Here is a 19,362-nt window from a genome sequence, read left to right on the forward strand (position 1 = left end):
GGGGTTTTAGATTGTGTCATGGGCTTCCCTGCAGGGGGCAGCAGTAACCAGCCAGCTCACTAGACCACCCCCACCTGGACAGCAGCTGGCAGTGCAGAAGCAACATTTCCTTTGTCCTCATTCAAGTTCAAGTCTTTTATAGAACTATTGACCATGACGTCACAACAATAATAGACGTTCTTCCGGGTGGCAAAGCCGATGACGCCACTAGTAAATAATAATAAACCCTAACACGAGAAAATTGCTTGGAAGGGAGACCCACCGTTGGCTGTAGCCTGACACAAACAAAATAATTTTTAAATCTACCCACTTATACTACTAAATTAATTTGTGTATTAATTTGACCTTGTCAATTTGATCACTGGCTTTATTTGTACTCATGAGAAAACAATAATGTGGCATAAGGTATTTGTATTTCTGTTAGTTAAAACATTGTGAAATGTTAAGAAAATCTATGTTTACAGTAGCGGCTGGATCTCTTCTCTGGTCAGTGGAAGCCGCTTGCGTTCTGCCACCCGGAAGTATCTTGGTGCCTATGAAATGCCCTATTGTCAGATGCACAGACCAACACAGGATCAGACTGGGCACTGACATTCTTAGGACAAGACAATGCAAAGCAACCTGGCATAACATGACATAAGTACTCACAACAAGTTTACACCTATGACAAGTTAACATATAATATTATAGACCTAAAAAATATACAAGAGGAGGAAAAATATACAGGAGTCAGATGGCTGAGTGGTGAGGGAATCGGGCTAGTAATCTGAAGGTTGCCAGTTCGATTCCCGGTCATGCCAACTGACGGTGTGTCCTTGGGCAAGGCACTTCACCCTACTTGCCTCGGGGGGGAATGTCCCTGTACTTACTGTAACTCGCTCTGGATAAGAGCATCTGCTAAATGTAAATGTAAGAGTATACTAAACCTATAACCCATGTGATCTCTTACCATGAATTTCAACACACCTGTTGAACCTCTTGAACTTACTCTTTATAATTATGTTACTGTCTAAAAGTCTAACTCTCAAACAATCTTGCTTTCATACAGTATTTCTTATCACTCCCTCTGCTCTAACCTCATCACTTTCCTGAAGGTTGACTGAAGGTTCGAGTCTGTCATGACAGGTTATTTTCTCGTGCTTTATGCCTCACTCTAAATAATGTTATATTCCATGGAGGACTAACTGTGAACTGCTTCTCCAGGCCTGGTTAGCCAGTTACAGATATGGTAGATCTCTTTGGAGCCCACAGGCAGATACAGGGATCAGGGCTCTGTCATCTGCTAGTCTGGCCTGGATCCAGGTCCTCAGCTCACAACTGGATGCATCCCAGCATGCTCTCTGTCATCAGAAGGCAGTGATCTTCTTCAGAATATATCTCCAATATAGCAAAAGATCTGGGAGAACATGCACTGTGCCTGGTTATACAGACCGCTCCTTGACTCTGACCACTGAAATACTGTTAGAACTGGGCACTTCTGCCCTTTGATTTTCTGGTATACTTTCTATATGCACTATTCTAGAGACCAGATCCTCTCTCCCCACAGTAGAGACCAAACCCTCTCTCCTCACAGTAGAGACCAGATCCTCTCTCCCCACAGTAGAGACCAGATCCTCTCTCCCCACAGTAGAGACCAGATCCTCTCTCTCCACAGTAGAGACCAAACCCTCTCCCCCACAGTAGACACCAAACCCTCTCTCCCCACAGTAGAGACCAGATCTTCTCTCCCCACAGTAGAGACCAGATCCTCTGTCCAGTAGAGACCAAACCCTCTCTCCCCACAGTAGAGACCAGATCCTCTGTCTAGTAGAGACCAGATCCTCTGTCTAGTAGAGACCAAACCCTCTCTCCCCACAGTAGCGGCAGAGTACTGACAGATCTTGACTTGGCTTCTGGCACAGCAGTCTGCTTGTGTGTGTGTTAATGCGTGTGTGTGTGTGTGTTAATGCGTGTGTGTGTGTTACAGTTTTTCCCCATTGCTTTGGCTCATTTGACGAAACAGAAATGACATTCTCAAAACAACACGTGCAAACCTCCAAACCACTGGGCACTTGTTCACAAACGATTGGAATTTTTCATTCCTTTAACCTCTTCAGAATCCTGTTAAATTTGCCTGAAAACGCCTAAACAGCATACCCAAAGTAAATTGGAAGCTGTTCTTGAACCATTTGGAGTACATGCATGTAAATGATCTCTTTTGAAAGCTGACACTCTGAAGTTATGTCCCCTGTTGTCAGGACCCCTGTCAGTCCTACTAGTGTTGATTAATAGAAGCTTGAACACAAGGAAAGTGAACATTTCTATTTCCGTCTAGATTTTGTTTTGAAAACAGAGGCCTGAAGAGGCCTAGAGGTGGTAGGTATTAGCTGGAAGACTAAATTGGACCACAGGTTGAAGCCTTACCCAATTCAAATCAAAAGTCAAACATAATACCACAATATATTCATATTTGACACATGTTTTTATAAGAGTACATCCATTCATTTTCTAAAAGGGCCTTTTGGAGACTCCAAAATGACCCTTTGTAACCAAGGTCAAATACTCAGGATAAAAGGTATTATTTTTCATAATTGTTATCTCTAATGAAAGGTGGTACTTAGAACTATCATATATAATAGCTAAATCCCTAATTAGTATTACTGAAACACAAAAATTGAAGCATGAACACATTGGAGTGCTTTATCTGATTCCCAGGATTGGCGCACAAAGAAAACTGATTGCGCAATACCATATTGCGCAATCGACTTTTACTTTGACGGCTCCACAGACACATACAAATGAGGTATTGGCATTTTCAGCTAGCTTTCAGCTACAAGGCTAACGAGCTCATTTCAGAGCCAGTCGAAGCCAGTTCGAGAAATTTGTTTAGAAAGAGTGTGTGGGGGGGGGGGGGGGCGGGGGGGGGGCAGGACGCACAGACCTAATTGGCTTTAGAGGGCTGTCAACGGGGCATGGAAGCTCCTATTGGGTCAAACAAGGTGTCAATCAAAAGGGGAGGGTTCAACGGACATTTTGATCCCTCCATATCGTATTTTCTCCGTTTCTAACCGGAGGAATGTGCACTTTTATTTGAACAAGTTGTTTCTTCCGTCGGCTAACTTGCATAATGAAACAAAGGATAATGGCTATTCATGAACGTAAAACATTGTATTTGGAGAATTACTTTACATGGTTAGATACTTTGAACCCTTGGGAATGTACGCAGATCAAGTTTTGATGTGTTGTTTGCATACCTGGACGACACAGAACCTTTGAGGGTAAGTAGAGACGTTTGGCTTTGTAAACATCACCAAAGTGGTGACTGGACAAAGACGTTGACTAAACTTGTTGTTGTGACTCGATCTTGAAATGGTTTACATATCTACAAGCACAAGAATCGTAGCTTTCCAATGATGTATAACATGTGTAGCGTCTAAAAAATATATTTGTTAGAATTTAGTGCGTCGTAACTGAGGAAGGGGGGGGCAGCATTTTTGTAACGCGGGCGATACAGGAACGTCAGTTTGCACAAATTTCAAATGATTTAGCACATCTTTGAAACGGTTAAGTACAATTGCCTTCAGTTAGGCCAATTACCAATTGAATATATCTTGCTGGTATAAACTGACTGTTGCTTCTCAGTCAAGTGGTTATTCTCTGCAAAACATGTTGGCATAATTTCCTTGTGTACATCATCACCTGCACAATAGTTCACTCCACTGTCAAAATCTTTCAGGCACATAATACCATGAAAAACATCATGGTATATACTGTAATATGGATCTCTTGGATCTGCTTACAGTCTTTGTCAGGTGCAACTAGAACTTTACTAAACAAGGAGACACATCCGATCACCAATCACACAGTAAGTTTAGTTAGCTGACAGGAGCTATCCAGGAGTATAAATGCAGCCATCAAATATATAGAGCTTGTCCCAGGCCAGCTCAGGGGCAACATCACCATGTGTGCTGCCATGCTTTCAGAGAAAGGTGTAGTCACCCACATTCCCAGTCTTGGCCCATACAATACCCAGAAGCACCTGGTGTTCTTGGACCGCCTGCACTCCGATCTTATCCCTCTACATAAGAGGGGTTTGGTAGGGCCTCACTTGCATACATTTGTCATTGTGTGGGACAATGTAAGCTTCCACCGTGGCCCACTCATCAGGGTTCACTGCCCATCCAAGAATGCTGATGGTGCTCTTATCACCTTACTCCCCATTCCTCAATCCTATCGAGAAGTTTTTTTTTGCATGGAGGTGGAGGGTCTATGAGCATCGGGCTCAAAACCAGAGGTCCCTGCTCCAGGCAATGGATGCTGCTTGTGATGATGTCACAGCAGATCAGTGTAGGGGATGGTTGCAGCATGCACAACGATTCTTCCCCTGTTGCAGGAGTGAGGACAACAACTAGTGAAACTCCAGCTTTGCTTTACTTTCTTACTGTATGTGTTGGTAGTGTAGGTTATACATAATGTTAGTTTTGATGTGCTTATTGTATGACATTATATTGTGCTGTACACATTTCATGTTACAGTAACCACAATGTATGGCACTTACAGTAACAATTTCCAAAGCAGTGTGAGTGCAATATGTCATGTGAAACCTTGTAGACTACTCTTGAATTACTGTAATATTTTTTCTGTTTGATACACATTTACATTTTATATTTATTCATTTAGCAGACGCTTTTATCCAAAGCGACTTCCAAGAGAGAACTTTACAAAAGTGCATAAGGTCAATGATCATAAACAATGAGGTAGCGCCAAAAACATTGTGGGTAGCCAAAACATGAAGCATACATTGTGAAAAGCAAATAAGTGCCAATGGGAAGAAACATAGTTCTTGAAGGTGGAGGTGGGGAGGTGATTCCACCATTGGGCGGCCAGACAGGAGAAGAGCTTGGGTTGGTAGCGGGCGCTCTTGAGAGGTGGGACCGCCAGACGGTTGTCAGAAAAAGACCGTAGGTGGCGGGTGGGGGTGTAAGGCTGGAGGAGAGACTTGATGTAGTCGGGTGCAATCCCGTTCACCACTAGGAAGGTCAGTACCAGGGTCTTGAATCTGATACCGGCCGTGATTGGAAGCCAGTGGAGGGAGATGAGGAGCGGGGTAACATGGAAGCGTCTGGGTAGATTGAAGACACATAGTATTCTGGAAAGAAAACATCTACTACAGTAACTGTAGCACAGTGCACATAAGGGATATTTTTAAGGTCCACTGCCATACTGACAAAACATCTAATCATTTTGACCTGCAGTGTTTACACAATGCCAAAGGGACTTTTCATTTTGGGGGCACTGACTATTTCTATGAGAAAAGGATTTAGTTTTGACTGATGAGTTGTCTGTTTTAGGAGAAAGATGACCCTTTGCAGGTGTGCCATGGTGTTTTGCTGAACCATCTAGGTTATTTTGGCAAATGTATTTAAAGCTTTGAGAATGTCCTCTTTTGATAGATGGGCCAAAGCAATCGAGAAGGAACTTTTCATTTTGGGGGCACTGACTATTTATATGAGAAAATTATTTGGTTTTGAAGCATGAGTTAACTGTTTTGGGTGAGATATGACCTTTTGAAGGTGATCTATGTATTTGTGCTGAACCATATTGGCTATTTTGCCAGATGCACTTAGAGCTTTGAGAATGTCATTTCTGTTTCAAGAATTGAGCCAAAGCAATGGAGAAAAACTGTAATGCATGTGCATGCGTGTGTGAGTGTGGATGAGAGAGACAGCAAGTGATGACACACCCGGATACGGATCGCTGACATTTAATGACATTTCTGGCAGAAGGTGTGTTTGAGGGAATCCTATTAAGAAGCAAAAAAAGCATTTTTCTCTCTGCCTGTCTCTGTTGTCCTGCCCGCTTTGTCTATTCTCTCCATTTCTATTCTCCCTCTGCTCCCCCTCTCAGATACTCCCTCTGCTCCCCCTCTCAGATACTCCCTCTGCTCCCCCTCTCAGATACTCCCTCTGCTCCCCCTCTCAGATACTCCCTCTGCTCCCCCTCTCAGATACTCCCTCTGCTCCCCCTCTCAGATACTCCCTCTGCTCCCCCTCTCAGATACTCCCTCTGCTCCCCCTCTCAGATACTCCCTCTGCTCCCCCTCTCAGATACTCCCTCTGCTCCCCCTCTCAGATACTCCCTCTGCTCCCCCTCTCAGATACTCCCTCTGGTCCCCCTCTCAGATACTCCCTCTGCTCCCCCTCTCAGATACTCCCTCTGCTCCCCCTCTCAGATACTCCCTCTGCTCCCCCTCTCAGATACTCCCTCTGCTCCCCCTCTCAGATACTCCCTCTGCTCCCCCCTCTCAGATACTCCCTCTGCTCCCCCTCTCAGATACTCCCTCTGCTCCCCCTCTCAGATACTCCCTCTGCTCCCCCTCTCAGATACTCCCTCTGGTCCCCCCTCTCAGATACTCCCTCTGCTCCCCCTCTCAGATACTCCCTCTGCTCCCCTTCTCAGATACTCCCTCTGCTCCCCCTCTGAATTTTAATTGAAAGACAATTTTCTTTTGATGGATGTCAGTCATGAATGTGTTAAACTTGGTATTTCTCTTTATCATCTCTATATATTCCTGTTGTCTCAGCTCTCCAAACAATGTCTTAAAATGCTTTCTCCCAAACGTCTTCATTTTTTATACGTTTTTCTAGTTTGTAATGTAAAGTGTAATGTGAATGTAAAGTCATCGTGACACTTGTGGTGTCTTATTCAGAGATTAAAATCTTATCATTCATAATTACAGTTTTTCTCAATTGTTAGAACACAATTTATGAAACCTTGCTCCATTTTCTGAAAACATTAAACACAAAACCTCATCTTCAAGCACTATTTACAAAACCTCTGATTCCTCTTGCAAAATGAAACTTTCGCCTCAAAACAGTTTTACCTGTGCTCAAAATCAAACTTTCGCCTCAAAACAGATCTACCTGTGCTCAAAAAGAAGTACATTTACATTTAGCAGACGCTCTTATCCAGAGCGACTTACAGTAAGTACAGGGACATTCCCCCGAGGCAAGTAGGGTGAAGTGCCTTGCCCAAGGACACAACATCATTTGGCATGGCCGGGAACCGACAACCTTCTGATTAATAGCCCGACTCCCTAACCGCTCAGCCATCTAACCCCCTATAAATAAGTACATTTTTTATCTCAAAACAAATGTAATATTTAGCCATCATTGTTTTTTGATGAGCGAAAACATGTTCTATTATAGTAGCTCGAAATTGATCAGAAATTACTATTCTGCTTTGCTCTTTGCAATTTATTTTGTTCTTCCTCCTCCTTGTACCCCTATTTTTACAGTACTCTACCCTGCATCTCACAAACTTGTCCTTTGTCTCTGTGATACTGTAGTTCTTGTTCTTTGTTGATATGAACCTGCAACCAGTCAAAATCTATTGAGCAGTCAGTACTGTGTAACAAATGGAAAGCACAATGTTCAGGGCCATACAATTTGTTAATTGTACAGTATACAGCCTACAATGCACTATACTACAGGATACAATAATAAAAGGGACAACAATCAAAGGAGTAAACATGATCAATGTGCTTCTTCTTGTTTTTGGGCTGGCTCAGGCCAAAGCACCTCGTCGACATCACAAGCAATATTTAACCACCTTCAACAACCTGTTTGCTCTCTGAACTGGCTTATATTGGATGTGTCACATCATTTGAAACAAGTGAAATCAATTTTGACTGGTTGTGTTTAATTAATGACATGTTTTCTCTATTTGTAATTGATTGTTGCCACTTGTGTTAACCAGTATGTATGACATTTGCATTAGAGTGCAGAATGTGTTTTGAGAATGAGAAGTTTTGCTGAAAAGTCTAAATGAGGTCTGCAAATTGTGTTTTACCATGTGAAATGGTTTAAGGTATTGACAACAGACTGCACAATGAGCTACATGAGTTCAGGCAATGGGTTTTAGTGTTTTAGCTTTTGAGAAAAACTGTAACATCTTTCCATGCTGATTTCAACAGCACCTGGACTTATTCAGTTCTTTCCACCCATGGTCTTCTGAGCCTCATTATTGAACACCTCGTTAAGGACAAAACAGCAGACGTCATTGAACATTTGCATTTGCCAGAGAGTTCATCATGTAGATTAGAGGTTGGATATTAATGCACTATTCTAGAAAATGTGGTCATTGTAAGCTGATAAGGGTCGGTGGACAGTACAGGATAGAGGGTAAGCTGATAAGGGTCGGTGGACAGTACAGGGGAGAGGGTAAGCTGATAAGGGTCGGTGGACAGTACAGGGGAGAGGGTAAGCTGATAAGGGTCGGTGGACAGTACAGGGGAGAGGACTCGGGTTTAGAAGGGGGGGGGGGGGGGGGAGGAGCAGAGGACATACAGACAAACATGAGTACACTTGTGCACACATGAACACGCACACACGCATCTCTGGTGCCCTGTAGGCCTTGCTGTCAGTCAGAACTCCAGAGGGAGAAACTGTAAATGTCACCATGTCTCTCCTCCAAACAACCCAAATAAAATTAAAGAGACCGAAAGAGAGAGAGAGAGAGAGAGAGGGAGGGAAAGACAGAGGGAGAGACTGAAAGAGAGAGAGAGACAGAGACCGAAAGAGAGAAAGGGAAAGACAGAGGAAGAGAGAAAGAGAGGGAGGGAGGCCAAAAGAGAGAGAAGGAAAGAACGGAGAGAAAAAGAGAAAAAGTTCTCCACCCCACATTCACTATTCCAACCCAAAATTGATGGGATATCGTACATTAACGATTCAATCAAGTATTCAAAGTGACAAGTGGAACAAGGTCTCCCTGTAATGGCAGTAATTTATAATGATCACTGCCAACCATGTGTGCTTGCTAACCTGTCACCCAAATCCATAATCAACTGTTCAGTCCTTATTCGCCCCTCTTCCTAATCACCATAACAAGCAATTAGGGTAATATATAACCCTAACCCATAACAAGCAATTTATTTACAGCAGTTACATTTAGATTGATACATTTTTCATTATCTAAATATGGACATATGTCTGGGTTTCTTTACTGTCAAATCCTTCTTGCTCAGCCTGGCCATCAGAAGTGTATACATGAATGTGTGTGTGCATGTTGGTATAATCTTTTTATATGTCACAGTCACCGATGTAGTTTGATTTCATACCAAGCTTAGTGCTAGCACAAACACACACACCTTTACACACATACTGTGTATACAAGCACACACACCTTCACACATGTACTGTATTCAAGCACACACACCTTCACACATGTACTATATATACACACATTTTGGTTAAGGAATCGGGCTAGTAATCAGAAGGTGGCTGGTTCGATCCCTGGCTCTGCCAAATGACGTTGTGTCCTTGGGCAAGGCACTTCACCCTACTTGCCTCGGAGGAATGTCCCTGTACTTACTGTAAGTCGCTCTGGATAAGAGCGTCTGCTAAATGACTAAATGTAAATGTACATACAAACACACACACACTGTAAATTAAACATGTCCTTTAAAATATATAAAACACACTCTTCATACACATAGCTACAAAGACGTACAAACATGTTGGCATGCAGTCTATAGACCTCTACACAAGCATTGCCATTATTAGATTTGTAAACATACATAAGGGCAAAATTATATTTTACAGTAGGAGGTACCCATATCTTCTCTTTCTAGTGCTCATCTATAGAGATAGTATCATCTATAGAGACAGTATTAATCTATATATAGTATTATAAAGACAGCATTCATCGATAGAGATGGTATACTCTATAGAGACAGCATTCATCTACAGTATAGAGATAGCATCGTCTCAGCTTGTCTGGACAGTATTCAGGACTGACACAAGAAGTCTAAATGACAGTTTTTTTTTTTTTACCCCTGCAGTTAATGACAAGGTCACCTTCTTCCCAAACAGTCAGTTATTGCTCTAGTATCTACACTTGAATCTGATTCCATTTTTTATTCCACAGCTAGTTTCTTTCTATGTCCTGGTTTCCTTCTCTCTCTCTCTCTCTCTCTCTCTCTCTCTCTCTCTCTCTCTCTCTCTCTCTCTCTCTCTCTCTCTCTCTCTCTCTCTCTCTCTCTCTCTCTCTCTCTCTCTCTCTCTCTCTCTCTCTCTCTCTCTCTCTCTCTCTCTCTCTCTCTCTCTCTCTCTCTCTCTCTCTCTCTCTCTCTCTCCCCCCCCCCCCCCCCATCTCTCTCTCTCCCAGACACCAACACATTTATTCTATGTAAGACTAACCCTTGTCAGATTGACTGGATTGTTGTCTTGGTCTTCATGAGAGACCATAGCACGAAGATATACAGTATATATGCTGCATATCTACAACCCCAATTCCAAAAATGTTGGGATGCTGTTCGAAACGTAAATATGAACAGAATGCAATGATTTTAAAATCTCAGAAACTCAACTACAACTAACCTGGTAAAATGCAAATAGGTCAGTTACATGATTGGGTATAAAAACAGTATCTTACAGAGGCAGAATCTCAGAAGTAACGATAGGCAGAGGTTCACCAATCTGCATCTACATATTGTGGAACCTTTTCAGAATAATGTTCCTCAATGTAAAATTGTAAAGACTTTGAACATCTCATCATCTAAAATACATAATAAAGTAATTCTGAGAATCTGGACGCAAAAAGTAAAACATCTGGACTAGCACTTGCGTGAGTGCAGCCATTTGTTTACTGAGGTAGTTATAGCAACCCCAGGCATGGAAAGTCCATCTTTGCACGCTGATACAGATCAACCAATGGGGTTAGGGTGACACCGTGACATGCATTGATTGACAGCTTACCTCATTAGCTTAAGGACAAAGAAATACAGAAATAAATGAACACAGAAATAAATACAGAATATATATTCTGTATATATTTATTTTTATTTTTTGATGTACAGTACCAGTCAAAAGTTTGGACACATTATGGGAAAATGTGTCAAAACATTTGACTGGTACTGTATAAATATATTTATTTATTCATTTATTTTTAATTATGGCAGGTTTGGTCCTCCATAATTAAAACCCTGATATTTGGACTGAAAAAAATCCCACATCCAGCAGGTTTCAGAGAGTTTTTCGTAATAATCGCACAGACAGTTAATTTATGGACAGAACTGAAGTTTTGAAGAAGCAAACCAACCACATGATGGAGATTAATGACAGCCACCATGAACTCATTGAAAAGGACAAAGAAATACCGTCTGACGAGTGCCCATGGCCGCGCCTGGAGGAGTGTAGGCTACAGAGGGAGGTTAGGTGACCTACACCATACACACATGTACACACCTCATACACACCACACACACCCCACACCACTCTCACACACATATACACCACATACACACACACACCACATACACCCACACTATATACACCCATACCACACAGCTTCCAGCACTCTGTTCGGCCTGACAGGCTGATTGGATCCTGAGGCTGGTTGCTATAGCGACCATAATGGGACTTCAAACAGGCAAAAACCTGGCCGCCCGGCTCTGAGTGGCAACAATTACCCTGAAGAGCCCAGCCTGTGATGTCGGTAGAGTGGGTGTGCATGCATGTGTGTGTGTATGAGGTATGTGTGTGTGTATGAAGTGTGGTTGTGTGTTGTGTGTGTACGTATGAGTGTGTGTTTGTGTGTGTGTGCATCAAGCAACCTTTCCATGCAACCTCGCCAAACAGATTTTGGTGCCAGCTTGCGAGTTTGTGTGTTGTCTGTGAGCATGAGTGTGTCTGTGAGCATGAGTGTGTCTGTGAGCATGGGGGTGTGTGCATGAGTATGTGTCTGTGAGCATGAGTGTGTCTGTGAGCATGGGGGTGTGTGCATGAGTATGTGTCTGTGAGCATGAGTGTGTCTGTGAGCATGGGGGTGTCTGTGAGCATGAGGGTGTCTGTGAGCATGGGGGTGTCTGTGAGCATGGGGGTGTCTGTGAGCATGGGGGTGTGTGCATGAGTATGTGTCTGTGAGCATGGGGGTGTCGGTGAGCATGAGTGTGTCTGTGAGCATGGGGGTGTCTGTGAGCATGGGGGTGTCTGTGAGCATGAGTGTGTCTGTGAGCATGGGGGTGTCTGTGAGCATGAGTGTGTCTGTGAGCATGGGGGTGTCTGTGAGCATGGGGGTGTCTGTGAGCATGAGTGTGTCTGTGAGCATGGGGGTGTGAGCATGAGTGTGTCTGTGAGCATGGGGGTGTGTGCATGAGTATGTGTCTGTGTGTATAAGAATTTACTGTGATTTGTTTATGGCCTTATAAATGATAAGCACAATAAATTGAATAGTCTGCCCTTTCTGATAACAAATTTGAAAAACAAATAATTAATTGGTGTGCTTTTCATTACATTTCAAAATATAAAGAAAATGATGACTGAGGGCAATATAAAAGAAGTCTCTTTATATAAATACTTTATTCAATGTTTTATCTGTGGATACAATGGATAGACACAAACTGTCCGGTCTGTATGTAAAGTGTTAGCGGTACACCAACCGTCAGAAGCTTTTTAAAATGTTTTTATTGAATTGATACACATAGTCTAACAGTACCACATGCATGTTTCCAACTTTCCCTTTTACCATGCAACAGGTGGATCATGATAAACTAAGAGAGAAGTGTAGGACAGACAGAGGGTTCCTCTTGCAACTGAATGATAGCAAGAAGTGATTCATCTGACAAAACAGCTCAATGGAAATAGAGTCTGTAAAGAGTTGTTGAAAATAGCATGAAATGTGTTTGTGCATTTAACAGGAAGTGAAAGAGAAGACAGAGTGAGAAAATGTGAGCGCAAGAGAGTGTGTACATCAGAACACAAAGGGAAGTGCAGTCCTTCAAGAACATTACATGCTGGCTGCTCCTGCCCACACATCCTGTCATCTAAACTAGATGACAGGATACCTGGGAGACATTCTGCATCTCCATCAACATGCTAATTAATGGAGCTGAAGCTCTTCCTAGATGGCAGCAATATGAAACCAGGACTGCGAGTGCTCGCACACAACCCAACAAGTCATTTGGAACTATGACAAACACTGCAGATTTTAAAAGACACAACCTCAGATTACAAACAGTATCTCCATCACAAACAGGGTCTTCTTCTCGTCTCAGTACAAACGCAACACAGTGGACAGGTAACAGGACCTTCTGCTGTTCCTCCAACACGGTCAGCATCAGGGTCCTTAAGGTGATTTGTAATGGTGGCCCACAGAGAGAGTGGAGTCTTCCACCCCTCCATCTCCCAAACCGAGGGAGGTGGAGAGAACCTGCAGATCCACAGGGAACCACACATTTCACCAAGACCAGTTTACACATAAATAACAGATTTACATAACCAACCAGTTATCAAAACCCCATGACATTTCAAAGACTTACAAACATGTTACGTTCCCAGCTACAGCCAGAAGATACCTTCCCCTCCTGTCACAGGTATCCTAACTGGTAAGGGTGTGGCCACAGGTGCAGCTAGCTAAAAAAAAATAGGTCTCGAGATCAGTATTTATGCTAAGGACCAATAACACCACCTACAGTGCAGTGTCTGGCTTTACATCCCTCACTACTGAATGAGACTCCAGTGTATATTTCCCAGGAGCACTAGAGGGTTTGTAGTCACAGTGGGAGAGCAAACATCTGTGGGTTAATAAGAACAAACTAAAACCAGGAGCAGACCAGACCAGAACCAAAACCAGCCAAGGACTCGGACCAGGACAAGAAACAGCATAGACCAGAACCAGGACCAGATGTAGGTCATGGCCCACTGGAGGCTTGAAGGCTAACTGGTGGTTGCTTAAGCTACTTTATCCAAACATGTTTCTGAAGCCCTCTGACCAGAACTTCTGTTTACCTAGAGGAGCATTCTGGTGATGTCTGTCCAGGTTTTAGCAGCAATAGTGGACCACCTGTATCCTCATCATAACCATAACCATAACCCTCATCATCCTATATTTTGGTTGTCTAGTCCTCTCACAGATTTATTGAGATTAACCAGATGTATTTGAACTGCAATAGCTCTATTTGATCATTATATATTTCAGCAGTCATTTCTCATCCCACCAGCAAGGTTCGTTGAACCAGTTCTGTTACAAAAGAAACACATTTACAATGTACTTCCTGTCATTATGAGACGCTACCCTGTCTCCATCTACCTCCACTCAGCCCTCCACCACCCTAACCCTAACCCTCCACTCAGCCCTCCACCACCCTAACCCTAACCCTCCACCACCCTAACCCTCCACCACCCTAACCCTAACCCTCCACTCAGCCCTCCACCACCCTAACCCTCCACGACCCTAACCCTAACCCTCCACGACCCTAACCTTAACGACAGGCCGGGTCTCTCAAAGTGGAGACACAACATCACAAACCAGAAGATCCACTTCATGGGGCCAGTGTTAACACGTCACCTATAGCAACAGGACCTGAATGTTCCTTTAAGCTAGCCATATCTGTCACTCCTCAAAACAAAATATGCAAATGATCCTAACACCAAGTTACCACACAATGTGTTGTAAAAACTGTCTTTAATCTAGTGATATTAAACATGATGACATCAACTATGTGGATTTAAATCCACTTTAAGGCCAAATTGAACAAATTCTGCCATCCACCATAAGATGGCCCCATGTCTTTGTCCATAAGCAGTTTACTTCTGCAAAATAAGCAAAAACTCATGGGTAACCAACAGACGCGTTTCAGCTCTACACTACACTAGCGACACTAGCCCCAGTGTCCTGATCCAGCTCTGGTGTCCTCACATCTCCATCTTGTTTCACTGTGATACTAATCTCACAACCAAGGTTCACAGCCAATAACCAGTTCAGGCAATACTATTTAATGTCAAAACAATAACTCTTTTTTTTTTTATCACCAAACAACACTGTTACAGTGTACTGTACCGGTATCTCTGTGCTACTAATATTTAACTGATCTCGCTACTGATAACTTACTCTTAAATCTGGTTTATGCAGCTTTAGAAATCAAGTATCTCCTTTGGAAACATTCGCTATCGAGATGAGTGAGAAAACAGTACTGAGATAACATGACAAGGGCAGGCTGGAGAGAAAGAATAGTTCATAGAAAAAGAAAAAAAAACAGATAATGATAATCTTGCTTATGTGTCTGTACAACCATATATCCAGACAACTGCTGGTGCATTGTGGGTCTAGCGTTATAAACAAATAGATATACAAAATAACAAACAAACAAACGTATGGATGTAACCCCAACCTCCAACCCTGACCTCCAACCCTAACCCTGACCTCCAACCCTAACCTTCAATCCAGCATCCAGGAACCAGGGTTGTTTGGGACAAAGCTTTAAACAGGGGTCATCATGGACACCCTCTGCTGCTACAGTGCAGAGACAGAGAGGATTGTGGGCAGCAAAGCTATCTGACAGACACATGGAGAACAAGGGGAGAATGAGAAGACACGCAAGTCTTCAATCTTATAGATAAATAACCATAAATAGTTGTAGTTTCAGTCACTTTGCATTGTAAATAACCATAAATAGTTGTAGTTTCAGTCACTCTGCGTTGTGTAGGTAGGGCATTCCGCTGTCCCAACTTCAGTATGTTTGAGTAACTTGGCTGTTCCACTGTTTTATCCTCCTCCTCCACCTGCTCCTTCCTCCTCTCCTCTCCAGGTCGTCATGCCCCTTCTCCTACTCATGCTCCAACTGCTCCTTCCTCTTCTCCCCGTTGACCTTTACTTCTTCCCCTCCTCCTCCCCACCTCCGCTCCCCCCAACCTCACTTTCCCTCCTCCCCACCTCTCCTCCTACTCCCCTTCCTTCCTCTCCTTCTCCCCACCACCTCCTCGACTTGGCCCATTGTCGACCAATCAGAAGGAGAGTTTGGGTGCAGTGGGTGGAGTCTCAGGTCTTGTCATGCCAGGGGGAGAGGAGGAGGAGGGGTTATGTCTCCTTGTCAGGCTTGTTGATTGGCTTGCCCCCGTTCATGACCACTGGTTCGCTGGTGGAGCTTTTACTGGGTGGGGCCCCAGCAGGTCTGGGCGTGGCCTTAGCCACGTCATGCAGTGAAGGTTCCCGGTACATCGCCACTGCAGAGAGACACGGGGGTTAGGGGTGTGTGTTAACGTCTTAACATGCAATATGGAACAGTGAGTATGTGTCTAGATTTACTTATCAATCTGTGCTGCATGTGTGCATGCACGTGTGTCTGTGGGGTTTATACTTTCGATTTATTTTATTCTACATACCTGTTCCCTTAGTATTAGTTCATTAGACTTTGCACCTTTTGTATAGTATAGTTATAATTGTTTAAACTTATTAAAAATGTACTCCTAAATGTTGAATGTATGCACCCTCCTGCCAAAGTAAATTCCTTGTCTATGCAAACTTTCATGGTGATTAAAACCCTTTCTGATTCGAATTCTGATTCGGGGTGTCTGCGTAAGTGCATGTGTGCGCGCGTGTGATTTCATCTTCCTTTTTGAGGAAGATGAAATCATTCAGGGTGTGCATGACTTTGATGACTTTGTTTTACCAGTGTTTTATTGAATCTGTCTTGACATTTGGCATTGTGGTGTGGTACAGTGGTCTTCCAATGATCAGCAAGCGTAAGCTTACAAAGCTGGTAAATGTAGCATCTAAGGTGGTTGGGGTACAGTTAGCCCAGTTGCAAGATATAAGGTCCATAAGTATTTGGACATTGACACAATTTTCATCATTTTGGCTCTGTATACCACCACAATGGATTTGAAATGAAACAATCAAGATGTGCTTTAAGTGCAGACTTTCAGCTTTAATTTCAGGGTATTTACATCCAAATCAGGTGAACGGTGTAGGAATTACAACACATTTTATATGTGTCCCCCCCCCCTTTTTAAGGGACCAAAAATAATTGGACAAACTAACATAATCATAAATCTCACTTTTAATACTTGGTTGCAAATCCTTTACAGTCAATGACAGCCTGAAGTCTGGAACCCATAGACATCACCAGACGCTGGGTTTCGTCCCTGGTGATGCTCTGCCAGGCCTCTACTGCAACTGTCTTCAGTTCCTGCTTGTTCTTGGGGCATTTTCCCTTCAGTTTTGTCTTTAGCAAGTGAAATGCATGCTCAATTGGATTTAGGTCAGCTGATTGACTTGGCCATTGCAGAACCTTCCACTTATTTGCCTTAAAAAACTCTTTGGTTGCTTTCGCAGTATGCTTCGGGTCATTGTCCATCTGCACTGTGAAGCGCCGTCTTATGAGTTCTGAAGCATTTGGCTGAATCTGAGCAGATAATATTGCCCGAAACACTTCAGAATTCATCCTACTGCTTTTGTCAGCAGTCACATCATCGATAAATACAAGGGAACCAGTTCCATTGGCAGCCATACATGCCCACGCCATAACACTACCTCCACCATGCTTCACTGATGAGGTGGTATGCTTTGGATCATGAGCAGTTCCTTCCCTTCTCCATACTCTTCCCATCATTCTGGTACAAGTTGATCTTGGTCTCATCTGTCCATAGGATGTTGTTCCAGAACTGTACAGGCTCTTTTAGATGTTTTTTGGCAAACTCTAATCTGGTCTTCCTGTTTTTGAGACTCACCAATGGTTTACATCTTGTGGTGAACCCTCTGTATTTACTCTGGTGAAGTCTTCTCTTAATTGTTGACTTTGACACAGATACGCCTACCTCCTGGAGAGTGTTCTTGATCTGGCCAACTGTTGTGAAGGGGTTTTTCTTCACCAGGGAAAGAATTCTTCTGTCATCCACCACAGTTGTTTTCCGTGGTCTTCCGGGTCTTTTGGTGTTGCTGAGCTCACCAGGTGCGTTCTTTCTTTTTAAGAATGTACCAAACAGTTGATTTGGCCACACCTAATGTTTTTGCTATCTCTCTGATAGGTTTGTTTAGATTTTTCAGCCTAACGATGGCTTGCTTCACTGATGGTGACAGCTCTTTGGACTTCATATTGAGAGTTGACAGCAACAGATTCCAAACACAAATACCATACTTGAAATGAACTCTAGACCTTTTATCTGCTCCTTGTCAATGAAATAACGAACTCCCTTTATGAGGGAATAACATACACCTGGCCATGGAACAGCTGAGCAGCCAATTGTCCAATTACTTTTGGTCCCTTAAAAAGGGGGGGGCCACATATAAAATGTATTGTAATTCCTACACCGTTCACCTGATTTGGATGTAAATTCCCTGAAATTAAAGCTGAAAGTCTGCACTTAAAGCACATCTTTATAGTTTTTTATAGTATAGTATACAGAGCCAAAATGATGAAAATTGTGTCAATGTCCAAATACTTATGGACCTAACTGTATATTATAAACGGGTTATGGCTAAGGCTAAACAAATGTTAAACTTCCCTGATCACCCACTTTATGGAGTTTAATTTGCTCCCTTTAGGTCGCCGCTTTAGGCTACCTAGGTTAAGAACTGGTCGTGCCAGAGATTCCTTCATTTCTGTGGCTATTAGGAACCTGAATTCACTTGGCTAACATCTAGATTTTTTTAATTTTTTTTATTATTTATTTATTTATTTTATTTTTTCCTGCCAATGGCCATTAAGATGGATTCATGTTGTAGGCTACTGTCCCAATTGGACCCTGTCATTGGGTTTGGAGGAAGGTGTGTCTGTAGTGTGTGTTCTGTGTTGTGAAATGTTGTTGGCATTTGGCAATGCTGTTCTGTGTTTGTGTATGTGTTTCTGACCCCTGCGGCACACTAATTTCCTTTTGAAGGATAAATAAAGTTGAAAGTTGAAGTTGAAGTACATGCATGTGTGTGTGTCTACATGCGTGTGTGTGTACATGTGTGTGTGTGTGTGTCTACATGCGTGTGTGTTACCTTCTATAGGTTTGGGCAGGAAGTGTGCGGCTGGTTTGGTCTTCTTCACGCGGTTGCCCTTCATGGGCTGGCCCTCCTTGTTGAGCCCCAGGAACCAGGCCCGGCCAGACTCCTGCTGTCTGTACAGCATGGACGAGTAGATCACATAGTAGTTTTCAAACACAGACTCCTTAAACTTACACTCTGGGGTAAACAGCTCCTACACAGGCAGAAGAGAGAGAGTGACAGAGTGAGAAAGAGGGAGAGAGAGGATGATAGACAGCAGTTAATAGAACACTAACAGAACAAACATTTAGAACTCAGGGCTGTTTTTTTGGATGTGACATTAGCCTGCCATCCATCCATCCAGCCAGCCATTCAGCCAGCCAGTCAGCCATCCAGCCATCCAGCCAGTGAGCCATCCAGCCAGCCATCCATCCAGTCAGCCATCCAGCCAGACAAGGATATTGTCATTCTGAGCAGCTGTGCTCGTCTGGGTCCGTCACTGTCTGGGTTCGTTGCCGAGAGACACTCTCTCACCTGTGTGTGTGTGTGTTGCTTTGCTGTTCGCTGTTGCCATGGAAATGATGTAAGAGTGGTAACCAGGCCTGAGTGAGGCTGGAGGTGATTGAGTGCTCAGAG

General features: G+C 43.2%; 1 protein-coding gene across 1 annotated transcript in view; it reads right to left on the minus strand.

Moving 5' to 3' along the window:
• Positions 1–15,834: 15,834 nt before the first annotated feature.
• The window catches only part of LOC136966410 (fibroblast growth factor 14-like), an 11,240-nt gene continuing 7,712 nt past the window's right edge, over positions 15,835–19,362 (minus strand). Inside the window, exons 4-5 of the mRNA XM_067260913.1 lie at positions 18,742–18,940; positions 15,835–15,980 (exon numbers count right to left, since the gene is read on the minus strand). Of these exons, the coding sequence (XP_067117014.1) occupies positions 15,835–15,980; positions 18,742–18,940 (345 nt within the window). The remainder of the gene's footprint in view (positions 15,981–18,741; positions 18,941–19,362) is intronic.

The sequence above is a fragment of the Osmerus mordax genome, chromosome 22 (assembly GCF_038355195.1).
Source record: "Osmerus mordax isolate fOsmMor3 chromosome 22, fOsmMor3.pri, whole genome shotgun sequence".
In the NCBI taxonomy this organism is placed as follows: domain Eukaryota; kingdom Metazoa; phylum Chordata; class Actinopteri; order Osmeriformes; family Osmeridae; genus Osmerus; species Osmerus mordax.